Source organism: Jaculus jaculus, chromosome 13, assembly GCF_020740685.1.
Source record: "Jaculus jaculus isolate mJacJac1 chromosome 13, mJacJac1.mat.Y.cur, whole genome shotgun sequence".
Taxonomy (NCBI): Eukaryota; Metazoa; Chordata; class Mammalia; order Rodentia; family Dipodidae; genus Jaculus; species Jaculus jaculus.
This window is the reverse complement of record NC_059114.1, coordinates 48,930,517-48,947,742: the sequence shown is the minus strand read 5'-3', so window position 1 is coordinate 48,947,742 and position 17,226 is coordinate 48,930,517. Positions and strand designations below refer to the sequence as shown.

Below are 17,226 nucleotides of genomic sequence, written 5' to 3'. Positions count from 1 at the left end.
CTATATTTCTGCTGTACATCTCTACTTAAGGTGTGTCAAAGACACTTTAAATCCAACATACCAACAGTATAATAAATGGCATACTGCTAAGTCCACTTTACTGCCCCCCACTGAGCCCCTCAAATCCTCATATTCATTCTTGTTTATCTCTGTGCTTAGCCCCTTCATGTTAAATTGTGCCAGCTAAGGATCGCAGGAGTAAGACTTGATACCCCATAGCAAGATGTACTTTCCACACTGCTGTGACAAACTAACACAAGCAATTTAAGGGTTTAATTTAACCCATAGTTGGGGACCGTACAGTCCATCATGCTAGGGACTGCAAGGCAACAGAAGCATGAGGTGGCTGGTGACATTGTGTCTATAGTCGGGAAACAGTAAGATGAATGCTGATGCCCGGCTCCCTTTCTCCTTTCTTCCCTTTTTATTCAGTCTGGGACCCAAGTCCATAGCATAGTGCTGCCTACCTTCAGAGTGTGCGGGTTCTTCCCTCCTTAGTTAAGCCACCATCATCTGGGTAATGCCAAATCTAGTCAAGTTAATAATCAAGGTAAACACCACAAGTTCACCCCTTGTCAACTTGACAGCCAAATACATCACTTTTATATCATAACATTCCTCCACTGGCCCTCAACGGCTCATGGCCATCTCATAATACAGAGTGCATTTAGTCCATCTCAGGATTCTCCAGAGCAGTTCTAACACAGCTCAGCATCTCTCCTGAGACTCAGCGCAACCTCTTAACTGTGATCCTCTGTAGTCACAAAGGAAGTTACATACTTTCAGTACACATTGAATCAGCATAAACATGGGGAGCATAGCAAAGAAAGATCAAACCAAAGACAGACTGAAATCCAGCAGGGCAAATACCTGAGCTTCGTCTCTGTGCCTTGCAGCTGGGACTGGTGGTGGCATCATTTGGGCTCCACCTGGCTTGGATAGCACTGTGCCTGCACTTCTGCCTCCTGTAGCACATGTAACCTCTCTCTCGAGTTCCCTTCTGTGCCTCCGCTTTCTTCAGGAGGCACCACAACTCTGGCATGTCCAGCATCCTGGGCACTTCACTGCAGTTTCGGCTTCCGCTTCACACAGTGGTATTTCAGAACCTCCTTGCAAACTCTCCAACTCTGCCATATGCTGCCTGGCCCCTGCACCTTCCCAAACCAGCCAGCCTTTGTGACTGTGTAGCTCTTGAATTTTGTATATGTCTGCAAAGCCACATGGCTTCTGCTTCCAACTCAAGCTGCAAGTGTAAGGTGCACTCTTCCCCTTCTATCACATCTGTAGTGGTCCTGGTGAACCCTGGAAAACATTTTCCTAGTCTTTTCTAGCAAGGAACCTCTTCAGTGGCAACTTCGTATCAGTGAAATCATTTTTAAAACCTTTTAAATGAATTTATGCTTCTGAAAGCTGGAGAAGTAGTGGGAAAGGCCTTGTGTTGTTCTTCAGGTGCCTTTCTGTCGTCCTAGTACAAAGTGCGAGGGTCCTCCCTGTTGTGCTGCACATTGTAACAACTGCAGGTGTTTATCTACGCCTCCTCATCTGCAACCTAAACTCACTCTGCTCCTTTCCTTGCCGAACTGCATGTTTTCCATATGTTTCTGTTCTCTTTCTCGAAACTGTAAATCTGACTGTATTGATTATTTTTTGTATTACTGTGACCAAATAGTCTGATAAAAGCAACTTAAGGAAGGAGGATTTGTTTCAGCTTACATTTTGCATTTACAATCCATCATGGCTAGGGAGGCATGGAGGCAGGGGCTTGAAGCAGCTGGTCACATTCAGAATGTCCACTATCAGGAAGCAAAGAGGCTGGTGCTTAGCTAACTTTCTCCTTTTTATACAGTCCAAGATCACTAGCTCATGGAATGACACTGCCCAATTAGGTTGGGTCCTCCCACCAAGTCTATAAAATCCCTCACAACAGTTCCCGAGATTTGTTTCATGATAATTCTAAATCCTGTCAAGTTGACAGCCAGCTGTTAACCATCACACTAAGAGCAGTATGCAATAACCATGCTGTGGCCAGCATGTAATGAATGTATCTTAAAATTTCCCACCAAAAAAAAATGTAGCCCATTACCTCTCACCTCAGCCTCATTCCCATGTTCAAAACATGGGCAGAAAGCAGCCAGACTTTTTTGCTAGAATGCTAGATTTATTTTATCATATTTTCAAGTTAACTGTTTAAAAAGGAAATTTGAACAAAATGATCTATAAATCTTTTGTTTTAGTTTTTTGTAATCTTTTATGAGAGAGACCATGCATGAGAGAGAATTGGCCCATCAGAGCCTCCAGCCACTGCTGTCAAACTCCAGATGCATACCTCACCTTGTGTGTCTGGCTTATGTGGGATCTGGAGGGGCAACCATGGGTCATTAGGCTTTGCAGGCAAGCACCTGAACCACTAAGCCATCTCTCCAGCGCCCCCCCCTTTTTTTTTTAAGTTTTTTGAGGTAGGGTTTCACTCTGGTCCCAGCTGATCTGGAATTTACTGTGTAGTCTCAGGGTGGCCTCAAACTCATGGCGATCTTTCTACCTCTGTCTCCCAAGTGCTGGGATTAAAGGTGTGTGCCACCACACCTGGCCCTTTCAAGACATTTTTAATGATCTAGAAAGGTTTGCAGTTTGAAAATTTTCAGTAGAAGGTATAACGTAATGATCTACTTTTATGTTAGATTATTAAATTAATTTTTATTTTTGAATATCATTTTCCTAGAGCAAGCAAGCAAATATTTCTATATAAGATAGTAGAAAAGTATTTTCTTTGACTCAGCAGTAGTTTTGACAAAGTGACTGGTTTGTACTAAATATATTTGTTTTGAAATGACTACTCTTACTGGATAAAATCTCACTTTTACTTCATGTAACAGATGATGGTGGTTACATTAGAAAAATACTCTTTTTTATTCATTATCTGTATCTAAGGGCTTGTCATTTTTGTTTTCATGTGACTTTTATTAGCAGAAAATGTGTATGCTGTGTATAAATATGCCTACACGAGAGCCCTTTGTGAGCTTAGATGATAGTTCAACTGCTATATTTGCAGCTCCATTTAATGCCAGAATCACGTGTTCTTGCAGAAAAGACAGTTACTTGTTCTAGTTGGGTTATATTCCTGATAGTGATGAGAGCACAGCGGTGGAGGGCGGTGTTTCTGAGTCTCAGGAAATCCTTTGTCTTGTGCAGCTCAGATGCTCAAGGGACACACACTTCACTCTCCTCTTGCAGAAGTTGACTACTGCTGTGCTAGACGTTTGCAGTGTTGCATGCAGTTCCATGCTTCTGTCATTCAAAGCCTTAAAACAAAAAAGAAGCTGTGGGCTATAAAAGCCCACACCATTTTTGTATATAATGATGCTAACTTTATGTTAACAGAGGTCATCTCAGAGCAAGCATGAAGCCAGCTCACAGGAAGCTGAGCGGCAGAATGAAGGTCAAGGAGTGGCAGAACTCAACATGGCAACTTCTGGTAGTGGTCAGGTAAGTGATTTATTCTATCATATTTTCAAGTTAACTGTTTAAAAAGGAAATTTGAACAAGATGATCTATAAATCTTTTGTATTTCCTTAGAATGGCTATCTCCAGAAGCAGTCAGTATCAAAGTACTTATTACATTTAACAGTAATGCTTTCTAAATTTGTGGGTCTGTTGTCATAACTCTATGTTGTGTTTCTGTGGTACTCTAAAATGGTGTGAATATAGCATTTTTTTAAAAAAATAGTTTGGTTATATGTGCAATTGACCTAGTTATTGCTTTGGAATAGGTTTGCTCTTTCTCTAAGGCATTCTGTACAAAGAAATGGCCATGTGTTTTAAAAATTACCACAGGATGCCCCTCTCTCTCTTTTTCACTCAAATAAATAAATAAAAATAAACAAAAAATATTGTGCCAGGGCTGGAGAGATGGATTAGAGGTTAGCGCTTGCCTGTGAAGCCTAAGGACCTCAGTTTGAGGCTCGATTCCCCAGTACCCACATAGCCAGGTGCAATCTGGAGTTCGTTTGCAGTGGCTGGAGGCCCTAATGTGCCCATTCTCTTTCTCTCGCTCTCTCTCTGTTGCTCTCAAATAAATAAATAAAAATAAACAAAAATTACCACAGGACTTTTTAAAAATAATTTTTACTTTATATTGTATTTCAAGGTTACATAAATCTAGAAGTACAGATCTTATTGAAAGGGATGGTTCTGATGCTCATAAATAATATAGATCTAGCTTAATTATATGTGTTACATTATTTTTACCATCAATTGAAGTTGCCACCATTTTCTATTATAGTTTTTTTTTTTTTTTTTTTTTTTTTTAAATTTTTTAATTTTTTTTTTTTTATTTATTTATTTGAGAGCGACAGACACAGAGAGAAAGACAGATAGAGGAAGAGAGAGAGAATGGGCGCGCCAGGGCTTCCAGCCACTGCAAACGAACTCCAGACGCGTGCGCCCCCTTGTGCATCTGGCTAACGTGGGACCTGGGGAACCGAGCCTCGAACCGGGGTCCTTAGGCTTCACAGGCAAGCGCTTAACCGCTAAGCCATCTCTCCAGCCCTCTATTATAGTTTTATTGACATACAATTCAATGTGACAAAACTTTTGGAGTGTACTATAGTTTTCAGATTTTCTTCAGTGAATTTTTTATGTTGTAAAACAAGTGATTTGTTGTTGTTGTTTGTTTTGTTTTTGTTTTTGGAGATAGGGTCTCACTCTGGCTCAGGCTGACCTGGAATTAACTATGTAGTCTTAGGGTGGCCTCAAAGTCACAGCGATCCTCCTACTTCTGCCTCCCAGGTGCTGGGATTAAAGGCGTGCACCACCATGCCTGGCTAAAATGAATGACTTTATAAAAAAGTAAAATTTCACTAAATTGGCTTTAAGATAATTTTCCTACTGTCAATATAAAAAATTACTTCAATTTTTCTAGGTTACTTTTTTAAAAAAAATTTTATTAACATTTTCCATGATTATAAAATATATCCCATGGTAATTCCCTCCCTCCCCACCCCCACACTTTCCCATGTGAAATTCCATTCTCTATCATATTACCTCCCCATTACAATCATTGTAATTACATATATACATTATCAACCTATTAAGTATCCTCCCCCCTTCCTTTCTCTACCCTTTATGTCTCCTTTTTACCTTACTAGGTTACTTTTGAATGGTACTATCCATTAAAAAGAAAAACATGTTTCTGGGCTGGAGAGATGGCTTAGTGGTTAAGGCGCTTGCCTGAGAAGCCTAAAGACCTGTGTTTGACTCTCCAGGTCCCACGTAAGCTAGACGCACAGGTGACACAAGTGCGCAAGGTTGCACATGTGCGCAGGTGGCGCACATGTCTGGAGTTCGATTGCAGTGGCTGGAGGCCTTGGCATGCCAGTTCCCTCCCTCCCTCACCCTCCCTCACCCACTCTCCCCATCCTTACCCCCCACCCCGCTCCCCGCTCTCTCTCTGATAAAAAGAATATATTTCACTAGGCATGGTGGCACACACCTTTAATCTCAGTATTTGGGAAGCAAAGGTAAGAGGATTGCTGTGAGTTCAAGCCACTCTGAGACTACATAGTGAATTCTAGGTCAGCCTGAGCTAGAATGAGTCCCTACCACAAAAAACAAACAACTAAAAGAATGTTTCTGTTAGTTTATTTAGACTTAAAGCTTAAAATTCCTCATAACCTGCACTTGGGAGGCAAATGTATGAAGATCACTATGAGTTTGAGGCCAGCCTGGGACTACAGAGTAAATGCTAGGTTAGCTGGGGCAGAGTGACATTTCACCTCCAAAAGGCCAAAATACATATATATCCTCATCACCAAAAATTTAAATTTCTTTTACTGAACTAAAACGGAGATATTTCATTCAATACCACTATTTAAAATTATCTAGCAACACAACATACCAAAACCTTTGGGACAGAATGAAGGCAGTCCTGAGAGGGAAATTTATAGCTTTAAGTATCTATATTAAGAAATTAGAAAGGTTGCTAGTAAACAACTTAATGCTTCACTTTAAGGCCTTAGGAAAAGAACAAGGCAAATCAAAAATTAGTAGACAGACAGGGCTGGAGAGATGGCTTAGCGGTTAAGCACTTGCCTGTGAAGCCTAAGGACCCCAGTTCAAGGCTCGATTCTCCAGGACCCACGCTAGCCAGATGCACAAGGGGGCACATGCATCTGGAGTTCGTTTGCAGTGGCTGGAAGCCCTGGTGCACCCATCCCCCTCCCCTCGCCTCTTTCTTTCTCTGTCACATTCAAATAAATAAATAAATGAACAAAATTTTTTTAAGTTATTACCAAAAAAATCAGTAAATAGGAAGAAATAATAAAAATTAGGTCAGAAGGGCTGGAGGGATGGCTTAGTGGTTAAGGTATTTGCCTGCAAAGCCAAAGGACCCAGGTTCGATTCCCCAGGACCCACGTCAGCCAGATGCACAAGGGGGCACAAGTGTCTGGAGTTTGTTTGCAGTGGCTGGAGGCCCTAGCGCACCCATTTTCTCTCTCTCTCTCTCTCTCTCTCTCTCTCTCTCTCCCCTTCTCCCCCTCACTCCCTCCCTTTCTCCCTCCTTCCTTCCCTCTCTCCTTCCCTTCCTCTTTCTCTGTCAAGTAAATAAATAAATAAAAATAATGTAATTAAAAGATTAAGTCAGAAATTAATGAAATAGAAAACAAAAAAAAAAAGTCCAAATAATCAATGAAGCAAAGAATTGATTCTTTGAAAGGATAAACACACAGACATCAGTAGTCTTCCTATATGCTAATAACAAACACACAGAGGATGAAATTAGAGAATCACTCCCATTCACAATTGCATCAAAATAATAATAATAATAATAATAAAGTACCTTGGAATAAACGTAACCAAGGAAGTGAAGGACCTCTACAATGAAAACTTTAAAACCCTCAAACAAGAAATTGCAGAAGACAGTAGGAAATGGAAAGACATCCCTTGTTATTGGATTGGAAGAATCAATATTGTGAAAATGTCAATCTTATCAAAAGCAATCTATACATTTAATGCAAGCCCCATGAAAATTTCAATGGCATTCTTTATGGAACTAGAAAAAACAATCCAAAAATTCACTTGGAAACACAAAAAACCTCAAATATCTAAAACAATTTTTAGCAAAAAAGTAAGGCTGGTGGTATCACCATACCTGATTTTAACCTATACCACAGAGCCATAACCAAAACAGCATGGTACTGGCACAAAAGCAGACATGTAGATCAATGGAAAAGAATAGAGGACCCAGATGTAAGTCCAGGTAGCTATAGCCACCTGATCTTCAACAAAAATGCCAAAAATACTCATTGGAGAAAAGACAGCCTCTTCAGCAAATGGTGCTAGGAAAACAAGATATGTATCTGTAGAAGGATGAAAATAGATCTTTATCTCTCTCCATACACAAGTCCAAATGGCTCAAAGGTCTTTTTTATTGATGTTGTTTTGTTTTGTTTTTTGAGGTAGTCTCCCTAGCTCAGGCTGAACTGGAATTCACTATGTAGTCTCAGGGTGGCCTCGAACTCACAGAGATCCTCCTACCTCTGCATCTGAGTGCTGGTATTAAAGGTGTGCGCCACTACACCCAGCTGGATCAAAGACCTTAATATCAGACCTAAAACTCTGAAACTTCTAGAGAAAAATGTAGGAGAAGCCCTTCAACATATTGGTCTTGGCAAAGACTTTTTCTGAGTATAACCCCAATTGCTCAGGGAATAAAACCACAGATCAACCTCTGGGACCTCATGAAATAACAAAGCTTTTGTACAGCAAAGGACACTGAATAGAGCAAAGAGGCAGCTTACAGAACGGGAGAAAATCTTTGCCAGCTAAACGTCTGACAGAGGATTAATATCTAGGATATACAAGGAACTCAAAAAAACTAAGAAATCAAACAACCCAATTAAAAAACAGGCTATGGAATAGAGAGTTCTCAAAAGAAGAAATACCGGTGGCACATAAACATCTAAAAAATGTTCTACATCCCTAGTCATCAGGGAAATGCAGATTAAAACTATGTTGAGATTCCATCTCCTGTCAGATTGGCTACCATCATGAAGACAACCATAAATGCTGGTGAGGACACGGAAAAAGAGAAACCCTTCTACACTGTTGGTGGGAATGCAGTCTGGTCCAGCCAGTGTGGAAGTTCCTGAGACAGCTAAAAATAGATTTGCCATATGACCCATCTATAGCTCTCCTAGGCATATATCCTTAGGACTCATCATCTCACTACTTTAGAGATACTCCCTCAACCATGTTTATTGCCACTGTATTCACTATTTAACATGATATAGCAAATCTCTTGAGTGGTATATTTAAATAAAGGAATTCTATCTAAAGAGCTTATTTTAAGTTATTTTGTCTTATTGTTTAGGGATTATTTGAGAAATTTTTGTATACAGTGTGAGGAAGCAAGAAGCATACAGTTGTTTGACAAGAGAAAAAAATTATTTGCTTCGGGCTTTAGGTCATATTCTAATTGCTGTGAACTTTGAAACTCTTACATATCCAGTAAGCTATCTATAATACTTAGATCTATAATACACTTGCTATACCAGATAAATTATAGATGATACTCAATATCAAAAATACAGACTTTGGGCCGGGTATGGTGGTGCATGCCTTTAATCCCAGCACTTGGGACGCAGAGGTAAGGAGGATTGCCGTGAGTTCAAGGCCACCCTGAGACTACATAGTGAATCACAGGTCAGCCTGAGTTTAGAGCAAGACCCCACCTTGAAAAGCCAAAATAAAGAAAGAAAGACAGACAGACTTTGACAAATATAAAAGGACTAAAATTTTTGTATAATGAAGTGGATGGGAAAACCATAAACTGAGTTTCAAATAAATATGTGAAATGTAAGTATTTGAGGAAAACAAATGAAAGGCATGATCACAGCCAGGTGTGGTAGCAGACACAAAGTTTACCTCCTACCACTTAAGAGGCAGAGACATGAAGTTCAAAGCCACCCTCAGCTCCAGGCTGAGTTACCTGAGACCCTGTCTGAAAAAGAAAAGTCATGATGATCACAATATTTGCAAATACTTATGACAAGCAAAAGTTGAAATTTGGGCTGGGGAGAGCTGGGCATGCTGGTGCACGCCTTTAATCTCAACAAAGGTAGGAGTTCACCATGGGTTGGAAGCCGCCCTGAGACTACATAGTAAATTCCAGGTCATCCTGGGCTAGAGTGGAACCCTACCTCAAAGAAAATAAATTGGGGATGGAGAGATGGTTCAGTGGTTAAAAGGCACTTGCTTTCAAAGTCTGTTGACCCAGGTTCAGTTCCCCAGCACCCATGTAAAGCCAGACCCAAAGTGACACATGCATCTGGTGCTCATTTATAGCACCTAAAGACCCTGGCACTTGTACAGATAGTAAATAAATAATTTTTAAGTTTAAGTTCAAAATACATAGAGTACTTACAACTAAATTAAGCATCCTTTAAAATGAGCAAGTGGTGTGCATAGTAAATTAAAAGAGAAAATTGACATCATATGGATGAAGATACCCTGTTTTTAGAGCTTAATGAGAACTCAGTATTAATGAACAGGCATTCTTACATAATGCTTTTAGTTTATATGAGGTTAAATTGACTATTTTGAATTGAAATATTAAAGTTTATAAGGTACCTGCTGGGTGAATTGTCATTGTAACACCTAACATTTTATGCTGATGAGCTCAGCAGCCCTGAGTAGTCCAACATGGTTGAACTGATTAATCATATTTGTAGAGCAAAAAATGAGAAGTAACCTAAATGTGCACTACTTAGTAGTTGATTAGATTGTTCGTCAGCTGTAGATAAGTAGCAAAATGCTTAAGTCAGCAAACCTAGGAAATTCTACTCTCCCATATTTTGGAGTTAGTAGAGGATTTTGTTTTGTTTTTCTAGCTTGGTTTGGTTTGAGTTTTGCTTGTTTGCTTTGGGGTTTTCCAGGGGCAGAGAGTTGGGGGGTTATTATTGTTTTGTTATTGAGATAGAGCCTTATAGTATCCCAAGCTGGCCTGAAACTCACTGTGTTCCAGGATGATCTTGAACTTCTGATCCTCCTGCCTTCATCTCTCAAGTACTGCAGTTACAGGCATGTGCTACCCTGTCCACTTTATGTGTTGCTGGGAATGGGACCTGAAGATTTGGGCATGCAAGGCACAAACTGAGCTACATCCCCAGCTCTCCCTTAGACTCTGGGCTTTAGTATTTCCTGTCTCATAAATATGACGACGATAATACCTGCCTCATGGAAGACTTGTGAGAACTAAATGCTTAGCACACTCCTTGGAATATAGTAAGTGTTCAGTGAAAAATACTAGGAGTTGAAGGGGAGGGGATATGATGGAGAATGGATTTTCATAGGGGGAAATGGGGGGAGGGAGGGCATTACCATAGGATTTTGTTTACAATCATGGAAGTTGTTAATAAAAAAATTTTAAGACTATAAATAAATAAGAAAATGAAAAAAAAGATACTGGGAATTCTTGTTCATAACTATTTACAGTTTTTAAATTAACAAAGAGTGATTATGTGCTAGGTACTGTGTTGAATTCTGGAAATTGAGAATTGGAAAGGACAGTTTCTGGTCTCATGAAACCTAATGATGAATTATCTGTTTCTGTAAATGTCTAACTTGTGTTCAGCCTTTGACCTTTCCATCTCTAGTGCATCCTTCACATTATAATCAAGGTGATTCTTTCAAAATACACATATGGGGCTGGAGAGATAGCTTAGCAGTTAAGACATTTACCTGCAAAGCCAAAGGACCTCAGTTCGATTCCCCAGAACCCACGTAAGCCAGATGCACAAGGGGGGTGCATGCATCTGGAGTTTGTTTGCAGTGGCTGGAGGCCCTGGCATGCCCATTCTCTCTCTGCCTCTTTCTGTCTTTCTCTCTCTCAAGTAAATAAAAAAATAAAGTTTAAAAAATACACATCTGATCATATTCACTTTTTATATGTATGTGTTCAAAGAATACATGTAGTGTTTGTACATGTGTGTGGAGGCCAGAGGAGAACAATGAGTGTCCTCTTATCACTAATTTGCTTATTTCTTTCCTTGAGATGGGGGTCTCTCCCTCAACCTAGAGCTACTGTCCAACAGTCAGGGCTAGCAATTCTGTCTCCATACCTCACCCCCACATGTGTGGCCATGCCCAGCTTTTTTGCTTGTTTTTGTTTTTTGAGGCAGGGTCTCACTCTAGCCCAGGTTGACCTGGAATTCACTATGGAGTCTCAGGGTGGCCTCGAACTCATGGCAATCCTCCTACCTCTGCCTCCCAAGTGCTGGGATTAAAGGCGTGCGCCACTATGCCTAGCCCATGCCCAGCTTTTTATGTGGATTCTGAGGAGTCAAACTTGGTGCTGTCTAGCCTGAGAGATCCTCATGCTTGTGACAAGCACTCTTAACCATTGAGCCATCTTCTCAGTTTCATCATTCACTTTTTTTTTTTTTTCTTTTTTGAGGCAGAAACTCAGTCTAGTTCAGGCTGACCTGGAACTCATGGTGATCCTTCCTACTGCTGCCTCCCAAGTGCTGGGATTAAAGGTGTGCACCACCACGCCTGTCCTGTTATTCACTTTTTTAAGCCTTTCCCTGTCTGCTCAGTACCCATACAGTGGGATCCATATCTTTATGTTGCTAGTCTCCGGCAGTATCCCTCAGCATTTGCCCTCATTTCTCACATTTACTCAGCTTCAGGTTCTTTAATTCTTGAGTATGTGCAGCCTTCCCATCTGACATGATGTTCCCCTTGCCTCCAACTCTGTTGCTTCAGTTCACTTCCATGTTTTATCCACCTCTTCCTCAGTTTAAATGTTATTGCTGGGGCTGGAGAGATGGCTCAGTGGTTGAGGCACTTGTCTGCAAAGTCTGATGACCTGGGTCCAATTCCTTGTAAAGCCTGTTGCACAAAGTGGTGTATGTGTCTGAAGTTTCTTTGCAAAGGCTAGGCTAGACTCAAATAAGAACGGGCAAGTAAGTCACTGTGTGTGTTGCAGTCAGGTTCACATTGCTGGCAGAAATCACCAGACTAAGAGCAGCTTGTGGGGGATAAAAGGGCTTATTTTGGCTTACAGACTCAAGGGGAAGCTCCATGATGGCAGGGGAAAACAATGGCAGGAGCAGAGGGTGGACATCACCCCCTGACCAACATCAGGTGGACAACAGGAACAGGAGAGTGTGGCAGACACTGGCAAGGGGAGACTGGCTATAACACCCATAAGCCCACCCCCAATAATACACTGCCTCCGGGAGGTGTTAATTCTCAAATTGCCATCACCTGGGAACCTAGCATTTAGAATACATAAGCTTATGGGGACACCTGAATCAAACCACCACAGTGTGGCACCAACATTCCACTCCAGCCACCACAGGCCAGTGTGCCCTGCCTCAGGTGAGCACATACCATGGACTCATACATGTACATTCCACATGCACACACACAAGCAAGAAAAAAGAAAAAGAAAGGGACTAAGGAGATCACTCCACAATAAAGTGTTTACTGTGCAAGTGTGACAACCTGAGTGTGGATTCCCCAGAACCCACATAAGACCAGATGTGATTGTGAGCATCTATAATCTTAGTGCCTCCAGCAAGTTTGGAGGTGTATTCAGGAGAATTCCCAGAAGATAAAGGGCTGGCTTGGTACATACGGTCGTGAACAATAATTTCAAGTAAGGCATAAGGTGAAGACTAATACCAGAGATATCGTCTCATCTCTGTACATGTCCCATGGTGTGTATGCGTGCATGCACACACATAGATTTAAAAAAATTCCATTAATCTACCTTAATAGACTGTATATATGACAACATCTTGATATTTTTTTTAAAATTTCTTTCATCATATTATTTGCCCCAGAAACAAAAACTTGTGACACTCATTTAAAATGATAATTGACTTTATTGATTTTTCTCCACATCAAATGGCATATTCCACCAAAATACTTCTCTAGGACACTAGCCTGTACTACCACATGCAAGTTCATTGTACCCCTTCTCTATTCTCTATGGGAATGATCTTTACACAGTATAAATCAATCTCTGCAACACTCTTACTTACTGACCTCCCTTTGTTCTTAGAATAAAGCTTATCCTCTACTATGATCTGTGTGCTCCCTTTTGGTTAGCTTTGGGGCACACCTTACTGTCCCTCTTCAGCCATAATGGACTTTTCGAGTGCCTTGTATTTACCGGGCTTCCTCCTTCTGTGCCTTGGACACCTTTCTGTTTGTTCCATGCACTGTTACTTTCATCCCACTTTGCTCAGTTAACCTGAGTCCATGTGTGTCTCAGATAAGCCCAGATCAAATCTACTGTTGATAGGCTCCTTTGAAGACTACCACATTTTTGGTTTTATATTTATTTGTGTAATTAATTGGTCAATATCTGTATTTCCCCACTAGACTACAACCTCCAGAAACACAAGAATTCTATCATACCAGAAGTACCAATACAAGCCTCTAGTCCCAACTCTGGGAAGGCAAAAGCAAGGAGGATCGTGAGTTTCAGGCCAGCTTGGGTTACATAGCCATGACCCTGCCAACAGAAAGAGGGACTGGAAATGTGGCTCGGCAGTTAAAAGCACTTGCTTGCAAAGCCTGACAGCCTGGGTTTGATTCCCTAGTGCACACATAAAGCTGGGTGCATAAAGTGGCCCGTGTTTCTGGAGTTGATTTTTAGTGGCACTAAGCCGCCGAGTGCCCGTTGTCCCTCCCTTGCTAGCTCCCTCCTTCTCTTCGTGTCTCGTACTCTGCTTGCAAAGAAATAAATAAGAAATTTTCCCAAAAGAATCCTAACTAGTTGATAGGTTCATTTTCATGCACCACAGTCCCTTATAAAGAATTGAGTAAATAAATTGATGGTTGGAAGGAAGGCCTGACATCTTTGCTAGAAATAGGATCTCTTGAGCTTACGTTGATTTCCCCAGGAAGAGAAAATAGTAGGAAAGGTGAAAAGTACATTACACAAACTAGATACCTTCTTGCTGATAGCTATAATTCATATTCTCACCTGTGTGATTTGAAATTTAAAACCAAGTCCTTATAGTGAGTAGGCAGTGATGAAGCTCAGGCCAAAGTTGGGGGAAGGATGAAATGGCTAGAGATCCTATTCTGATGCTGCTAGCTTTTAAAATGTTTTGTTTGGGGGCTGGGGAGATGGCTTAGCAGTTAAGGACCCATGCTGTACTTTCCAGATACCACCGTAGCCAGATCGCAGCATAGCCAGATGCACAAAGGTGAGGAAAGCACAATGTCACACATGCCCACTAGGTGGCGCAAGCATCTGGAGCTTGATTGTAATGGCTGAGGCCCTAGCACGCCAAATTCTCTCTTCTCTCTGTCTCTCTTATTCTCTCTAAAATAAAAATAAAAATTCAAATGTTTTATTTTGGAAACATTTTTTAAAGATTTTACTTATTTACTAGAGAGAGAGAGAATGAGAATGTGTGTGCCAGGGCCTCTGTAGCCACTGCAAACAAACTCCAGACACATGCACCACCATGTGCATCTGGCTTATGTGGGACCTGGAGAATCGAACCTGGATCCTTAGGCTTCATAGGCATGTGCCTTAACCAAATGATATACAAAAGCAGAATAATATAGTGATCCACATGGACCACATCCACATTGACTTCTCACTTTATTTTTTATTTTTATTTATTCATTTGCAGAGAGGGAGAGAGAATGAAGTCTTATGTTCTTTTTAAAAGACATAGTCCTGATTTTGCCAATATGCCACTTAAATTTCAGCGGCTCCATAATATCCACAGCTTGAAAGTAACGTCTTTGAAATGACAAGTGGGGATGTATTTCAGTGACAGAGCATTTGCCTAAAATGTCACCTAATATTTAAAGACAGTCCTTTTCTCCCACCTTGTCTTCTGTCCACATTAAAGCACTCTGTACTGTCCATAGTTCACATGTAGTTTTTGACAGAGGCATTTCAGAATTCAAAAATTCCTTCATTGTTTCCATATTGGCTGAATGTGAACAAGATTTCATTTCTTTCAGTCTGTGGAAATATATTACTCTAGAATTTCCTCGGTAATTAGTTAATGTTCACACTGGTGGGATTGAGTTTCCTTGTAAAAGATCCCCTTTTCCTTAATTTTTCTCTAAAACAATAAGTTTATAAGCAAAAATACTCATTTTGGGGCTAGGAGTATAGTTCAGTGATAGAGTACATGCTTAGTATGCACAAGGCACTGAATTCAATCCCTGAAGAAAATGTGTTATTGTATATATACACATTTTAAATGGTTATGTTATGTTCCTTGTCATCTAAATTGCACTATTTGAAATCTGCTTAATTTCTAGAGTTCAACTACACGAGTAGACCATGAAACAGCCAGTGTTCTAAGTTCCAGCAGTACACATTCTGCTCCTCGAAGACTGACAAGTCACCTGGGAACCAAGGTAACAGAATATTACAAATCCTGCTTGCTAATGCTAGCTCTCCTAAGACATTCTTCATGAATGGTTTCTAGAAAATTCTGGCTCAATCTCTTTAGGGAAAAAAGAAATATCCTTTATACAAAGAAGCATAAACAGGAAAATGAAAATTATTTTTAAAATCCTGTCAAGTTAGGTGCTAGCTTGTCTCTTTTTCAGCCACATTGCCCACTTCTCTGCAAGTATCCTAAGCTCCAGCCAAACTGACTTCCTGAGCACTACTGTGGCTTTCTGCCTCTGCACCTGTCGCCAGCAGCATGCAGCAGATTCCCCCAGCACAGATGGCAGTAATTCTTTTGACCAGGATCAGGAACTCTTCTTGAGCTTTGCTTCTTTTGCAAACATTTTGTAATTCCTAGGGTTCAGGCTCTATAATGTGATAGGTTGACCTCCTTAGAATCTCAGTTAACAATTGCATGAAACTCCTTTTTGGAAAACAGGATTTTTTTTTCTTCTATTTATCTTTCTAGCATCTAGCACAGTACCTGCATATGAGGTTTAATAAATATTTATTGAAATGGATGGAAAAATCATGGAGATTGAACTTTAGCCAGTGCTGATAAGTGAGCTTTCTTAGGTGTTAACAGATTTAGCATGGGGAAAAAAAATGTTTTAAAATTATTTTATTACTGTCTTAAAGCCAAAGTCTTTAATATTATATTAACTAAGATGGAATTTTAATGTTACTAAACAGTACATTTCCAGGTAGATCAAAAGACTTCTATCATCTTCACAGAGTACTCTATAAACTGTTTAAGCAGCATAAAAGCTCTTATAAAACACACCAAAATAACTAATGCTGAATTAAGAAATGAATTTTAATCTGCAATAATACACAGTGGTGACTACTTGGGACCTCTTGTATACCAATAATTGTTCTACATTGTCTCTAATCCTCTCAGATACCCAGTGAAGTATTATCATCACTCCAAATGAGAAAACTGAAAGGAAAAAAAATGTTCAAGCAGCTCTTAGTAATGAAATTGAATCTGGAGTTGACCAGATTACTCCAACATTAGCACATAACTTTTTGGTTTGGTTTGGTTTGGTTTTCTTGATTTTTCGAGGTAGGGTCTCACTCTAGCTCAGGCTGACCTGGAATTCACTCTGTAGTCTCAGGGTGGCCTTGAACTTAAGGTGATCCTCCTACCTCTGCTTCCCGAGTGCTGGGATTAAAGGCATGCACCACCATGCCCAGCTCAGCACATAGCTTTTGAAAGTAAAGAAAATCTCATGAGCGGGGCGATGACTCCCTGGATAAGAATACTTGCTGTGCAAGCATGAGGACCTGAGTTCAGTCCTTAGCACCCACTGAAAGAGCCAGACTAGCCATGCACATCTGTTACCCCAGTGCTGTGGAGGGCAGAGACAGGAGGATTGCTAAGGCTCATTGGTCAGCCAGTCTAACTGAAAAAGTTGTTCAAGGTCCAGGTTTAAGGAAATACAATGGAAGAGTCACAGAGGAGAGTACCTGTGGTCCTCCTCTGGCCTTTACACTGGGGCACACTTGTGTTTGCACACACCATAAGAAAAGGAAAGGCTTTGTTGTTTAACATTGCTGCTACATGAAAACTGGCAGTTTGGATACCATTTCTTTTCAAAGTGACTACCTATGATTATATTAAGGCTTTACTATGCAATTTGAGTATGAGCTATTATTTTATACATTATTATTTCAATTAATCTTCATGGAGAAAACCCTATTAGAGCCAGGCACACCTTTAATCCCAGCACTCGGGAAGCAGAGGTAGGATTACCTTGAATAGAAGCCAACCTGAGACTACA

General features: G+C 40.5%; 1 protein-coding gene across 9 annotated transcripts in view; it reads left to right on the top strand.

The window, feature by feature from the left end:
* The window catches only part of Apc (APC regulator of WNT signaling pathway), a 141,936-nt gene that overhangs the window by 96,942 nt on the left and 27,768 nt on the right, over nt 1–17,226 (top strand). For all 9 annotated transcript variants that reach the window (XM_045132437.1, XM_045132433.1, XM_045132430.1 and 6 more), the window contains 2 exons: nt 3,379–3,483; nt 15,307–15,405. In XM_045132437.1, coding sequence (XP_044988372.1) covers nt 3,379–3,483; nt 15,307–15,405 — 204 coding nt within the window. The remainder of the gene's footprint in view (nt 1–3,378; nt 3,484–15,306; nt 15,406–17,226) is intronic.